This window comes from Merops nubicus, unplaced genomic scaffold, assembly GCF_000691845.1.
Source record: "Merops nubicus isolate BGI_N331 unplaced genomic scaffold, ASM69184v1 scaffold179, whole genome shotgun sequence".
In the NCBI taxonomy this organism is placed as follows: Eukaryota; Metazoa; Chordata; class Aves; order Coraciiformes; family Meropidae; genus Merops; species Merops nubicus.
The window spans coordinates 56,333-61,723 of record NW_008628903.1 but is presented as its reverse complement, the minus strand read 5'-3'; the positions used below and the strand labels follow the sequence as shown (position 1 = coordinate 61,723).

At 33.1% G+C, this 5,391-nt stretch overlaps 1 protein-coding gene across 1 annotated transcript in view; it reads right to left on the bottom strand.

Annotated features, from left to right (window-relative positions):
* TMPRSS15 (transmembrane protease, serine 15) overlaps positions 1 to 4,574 on the bottom strand; it is a gene marked incomplete at its 3' end in the record, with an annotated part of 44,086 nt that extends 39,512 nt beyond the window's left edge. Inside the window, exons 1-3 of the mRNA XM_008946805.1 lie at positions 4,454 to 4,574; positions 1,962 to 2,092; positions 1,593 to 1,660 (exon numbers count right to left, since the gene is read on the bottom strand). Coding sequence (XP_008945053.1) covers positions 1,593 to 1,660; positions 1,962 to 2,092; positions 4,454 to 4,574 — 320 coding nt within the window. The remainder of the gene's footprint in view (positions 1 to 1,592; positions 1,661 to 1,961; positions 2,093 to 4,453) is intronic.
* Positions 4,575 to 5,391: the final 817 nt, after the last annotated feature.

Genomic DNA, 5,391 nt, shown 5'->3' with positions numbered 1-5,391 from the left:
TTGTTGTTGTTTTTTTGGTTTTTTTTGGTTTTTTTTTTTTTTTTTCGTTTTTTCTTTTTTCTTTTTTTTCTTTTTTTTTTCCTTTTTTTTTTTTCTGCAAGCACAGTCATTCAAATTACCTATCTCCTCTGAATGTTCATCTACTTTATATATTTAGAGAAAACATTTATATTGCAGGAACAGCTGGTATCACAGAATCACAGAACTGTATCTTCTGTTGTCATGTAATATGCACTTCTTAATTTTGTGGTCCCACCTATAGGATAAGTAATTATATCATTAATTTCTCAAGGTCTTCTTAATTTTTCATCCTTTGTTTTTTTCTTGCCTTTTATAATGTGCCATCGGGCCTTTCTTTATTTAAAACTTAAGTTACTACTGATAATGTAAGATCTGCCCCTCAATCTAAGCAGCTTTCTACAATCAAGTTCAGCACAAATTTATATACTTTCCGTTTAGCTAGTTTCTTACCTACTTCACTGTTGTTATCTTTCTAAATTGACAGTCCCAAGCACTATTGCACTCTTTTTCTCTTGTAATCATTAAGGATGTTTTTGGAGGAAAGATATGTTTTGAAGCTTCATATGGTCCTTAAAGGGCCTTATCCAACCTCTAAATATGTATTTTTTCATCTATTCACTGTCCACAGAACTTTCTAAATTAATCGCATCATTGTCTCTTGCCCATATTTTACATAAACTTTGTCACATGCAATTACCCATTCTCTGATGTCTTGAATATTTCATGACCACCTTCAGATTTCCTGCAGAAAAAAAGCCAACAATAAATCCAAATGCCTCACAAAAGCATATTACTCCCCTTGAGTTTATAATGCTGCAGATAGGATGGAAGTGTGTTCTGAAACTGTTTAATTACAGGAAACAAAATTGCATGTTTTGCTGAATCAGGACCTTATTAAGAATGGTGCAGCTGGAATTAACACTGTAGACCTCACTGCATATATTGCACTTTTTTTTGCCAGCTAGCCTTCAGTAGGGCAACCAACATAATAGGATACTGAAAAATGAAGTCAGTCAAGCATTAATAAATGAAGCAGTTCTTACTGTACCTATTTTTTGCACTCTCTAGGACATAGAGGATGCAGCTTTACCTGGTGTCAAACGACAGCCTCACTTGCTAACACCCTAAGGAATATAAGTTAAGTGGATCCATGTCCATAGGGCTATATGAGTGTATTTCCATTCATCTCAGCTTATGTCAGCAGATCTCTAACATTAATTTTCTTCCCATTGCCAAAGGCCAACAACCCTGCAAACATCGCACAATTAACAAACCTCTGGGAAAAATAATACTTCAGCAATTCTTTAAGATACAGAAGTTTTGTGAATTGGTTTTAGGGCTATGCCATCAAAACGTGGAACTACAGGAGTCCAAGAAGTCAGTTTGCCCAAGGGAACAAATTGGTATCTGATCTCCCACAAAAGCACATGGAAGACATAAGACACAAAAGGAATAATATAGGGTGTTCTCAAGGATCTCTTGAAAAGAAAGGTATTGGTAAGCATTCCTGAGACAAAGCTAACTGGGGACTTTTGGTGTTTATTAGTAAAGTTTAAGTAAACTGTACATACCTGAACTGGGAAATTTCACATCTCTCAAATTCATTTTTCAGATCACTTGTTTGAAAGACTTTTTCTACCTGTTTGGAAAAGGAAAATCTTAAACTAATAGAGTAATTAAAATAACACCCAGTTGTACATTGTATTCATAGCTTTAATACTCAATAATTTTTCCTTCCCAAAATTAGAGTAGAGAAGCAAAGTTTTCTCTGATGCTTCACTGATTTTCACAAATAAGGAATATATTGAATTCTGATCAGACTTAGGACCTGAAATATCACATTTTGGACACAGGAAAAAGACATCAAAAGCAGGTCATGTTAGAGAATTAATGTACCTGTCAAATATTCTTGAATTAACCAGAAATCAATAGTTTCTTACCAGTTGTTCAACATCAAAGGCAAGGACTTTGAAATCAGCTGATGATCTGTTTTGCAAAGCAGGAGTGAATGATGTCCCAGAGAGTATTTTAAATGTTCCCATGTAGCCATGAGTATTCCCATGTGCTTCAGCTAGATAATTAATAATAAAATGAAATGTTTTGAATTATGTGTAAATAAGTGAAAAACATCATATTAAATTTTCTTCCTCACAGATCATCAATACAATAACTTTTATCTTTGTTTTGCTTTGTAATCAGAGATGTTTTACTTAGTATTGATAGCAAGAAAGTGATAGACATTTTTCAGTGTTTACAACAGTTACAACAGTAGTCATATTTTCACGAATAGTATTTTGTCCTTGATTCTCATCACTTTTAAGTTTGCTTTCTAGCTGCACTGTGAATGGATAAAGGGGACAAGGTATGTCCAGTTATGTCTAACACAATGGACAAAGATACATGTGAAGAACAATAGTGAATGGGAAGGGGTTTGTGTGTTTTGGATTGAAAATATTAGGAATTACTGCTTCACACTTTCTGTATTAAGTGCTGTGCACTTTTTATAAACACATGCTGGGTTTGATGACAGCACTGGAAACACTAGTGTCAAGCCTAGTCAAACTGTTTTTGAACTGACATTTCTTAACAATACATGCATGAAATACTGTGAAGATTTATAAAGAAACTTGATAATGTGCTTAGTGAAAATTTAATCTTAATTTTTAATATGTTACAGCATATGAGATACACAATAAAGCAATTAATTATAATTCAAAAATATTTCCTGACTGGAAATTTTCAGAGAAGACCTGAATTAATGTAACTGATTGACAGAATGTGCCTTTGGCTTACCAGTTACAGTACCAGTGATATTTTTAGGTTGTGTCTGAAGGCTTTACCATCCAAAACAAATTTTAACACAAAAGGAGATAACTAATTAATACTCTTAATAAACAGCTTGTGATGGAAGGCATAGCCTAATGCACCAATTTCCTGTTGTCAACTAGTAACAGCAAACTCCCCTGAGCTTCTTTGGAGACCAGTTATCCTTACGAAGATTGCAAACTTGTTTAAACAAATGTTTCTAAATAGCAAAGGTGATTGTTTTGTTATATATGTCGAGTATAACTTTAAAGGTTTTTTACAATTCTTATTTGTACATGATTAAATTATTTCCTATTTAATTATTTCCTATTAAATATTAAATAGGAAAAATTTAATTATTTCCTATTTATGACTTAGGTCTAAAAACTAAGTCATTCATTTGAAGCCTTTTCCTAGATGAAATATCAGAACATCACTACCTTTAAAATAATTTTATTTTACTGGAATGTGATAGTATTCTGCAAAAGGGTAATAAAGTCTGTGGGGAGAACAAGTTTTAAAATTTTGAGTGAAAACTGCAACTGACAAAACAGTTTTTTTAAAAAAATATGGTTTACAGCTAGCTTAGTCTTCATGTGAATTGGTATGCTATAGTATGGAGTTTTGGTTAATGAAGGCACCAAAATCTGCAATGTATCACAATTATTTTTTCAGCTACAAAAATCACTATAAGGAAAAAAAAAATATTTCTTGCATCTTTTGCCTAACCTGTGTCCTTCACCCCATTTCAAAACATCTTTTTGTGTTAACTGTAAGGGCTCCACAGTCCTAAATACATTTCCTTCCAATCAAAATTTTAGAATCTCTGAGAAGCACAGTACTCCAGGTGTGGCGTTACCAGGGGACAGTTAATATGTATCCACAAGATCTTTAAATTAAAATGTCAGTTACATTTGAAAATCATCCTACATAGTTGGTTTTTTTTTTCTTTTTTTTTTACTTTACTTCACTTTGAGTATCTGTAGCTTTATCACATTCTGAGCATTGGCTGAATATTAGGAATTAATTTATGTTAACTATACATAGGGCTGGGAGCTGTCTGACTAATATAGGATCTCTCTCACACCAATAAATAATAAGAAATAAATATTTGGAGCATCTTAAAATAATAATTTTTACTATGCAATTAAAAAAATATTAAATAAAAATTAATAGATCCCAAGAGGTATAGAACACCTAAAGCTCCCACAGACATCGGTGGATTATCAATGTCTTTCTGAGTCAAAATTCATACATGGAGAAAAAAACAAAAATTCACAATTTGCCATATTACCTTCTCTAGTCAGTGAAAACAGTTGAATAAACAACACTTTAAAAGCTTGGATTGCATTACAGGGATCTCTCCCAAAGTCTAAACCATGAAAATTAATTTCTGTGGCCTCAGGACATGCTTCAAGTGCTAATGTTTTTGCCTATTTTTTTCACAACGTTTTCCAGGGGAGGAGAGGAGGAAAACATAAAAATAAAGCCCCTCGAATCCCCCCTGCCCCAAGCATTAAAAGGATAGCATGAAATATGAAATATAATTACAATGACAACACCACTGTCTTCAAAGTCTGCATGTCTACTGAGGAACTCCTGAAAAGGCTAAAGGTTGGCTACTTACCTCGTTCTAACTCCTGGATTGATAACCACGAAAGTACAATCAGTCCAACACAAACACACACAATAATTCCAAGCAGAGAAGCAAACAAAATTTCATAGTAACTAAAAGGAGCATATTTCATATCGGATGATTTTTTCAGCTTCATTTCTCTCTCTCAAGTTTGTCTGACCTAAGGACTGACAAAAGACACACCCTGAAAAGGACCATAATAACCCACATGAACAGATATTTATAGGAGATGCTTGTAAATTAATTACACCATAAAACTTCATTGACATAGGTTTTTACAACGTTCCTGAACAGTCATATTCATGCAGAAGATATGCAAATATGAACAAAATAAATCTCTTCAAAATCAAACTAAACCAGACACTTGATCATGTCTCATATAAAGAATAAACAAAACTACAGAAATGTAAGGTGGGTCATTGGATTTGCACTATTTCTTGTAATTTGGTATAATTTTAAAGTGAAAAATAATATACAATACTGTTGTTGGATATAATGCTGTTGGATTTCATGCTTATCTAGGTTTTTTGGTAATTCTTCACAAGTGCAGTCTTGATGACAACAGTCAAAGCCATATCTTTCATCATTGTGCTTAAAAAGTTTATTCAGAAGTAATTTTATATAGATAGGAAATGTGGACAAATTAGTTGTTTAGTACTGTGCAGCAATGTGTTCAACACCGAACAATAATTCAGTGGTCCAAACATAATCTGTGTAGGGAGTGGTTCTTTGACCACATATCTGGAGAACTAACCAGAGAAGACATGATGAAATATTTGTTTTATTGACAGGCATATGTGTGCTATGGGATGCAAGTCCTTAATAACGGATTGTGGATGGCAAGTGTTCCATCCTTAATCAAGCAAGAGTAAATTAATCAAGCAAAGTCATACTGACTTCATATTCTATGTCCTGTGAGTTATTGTTTT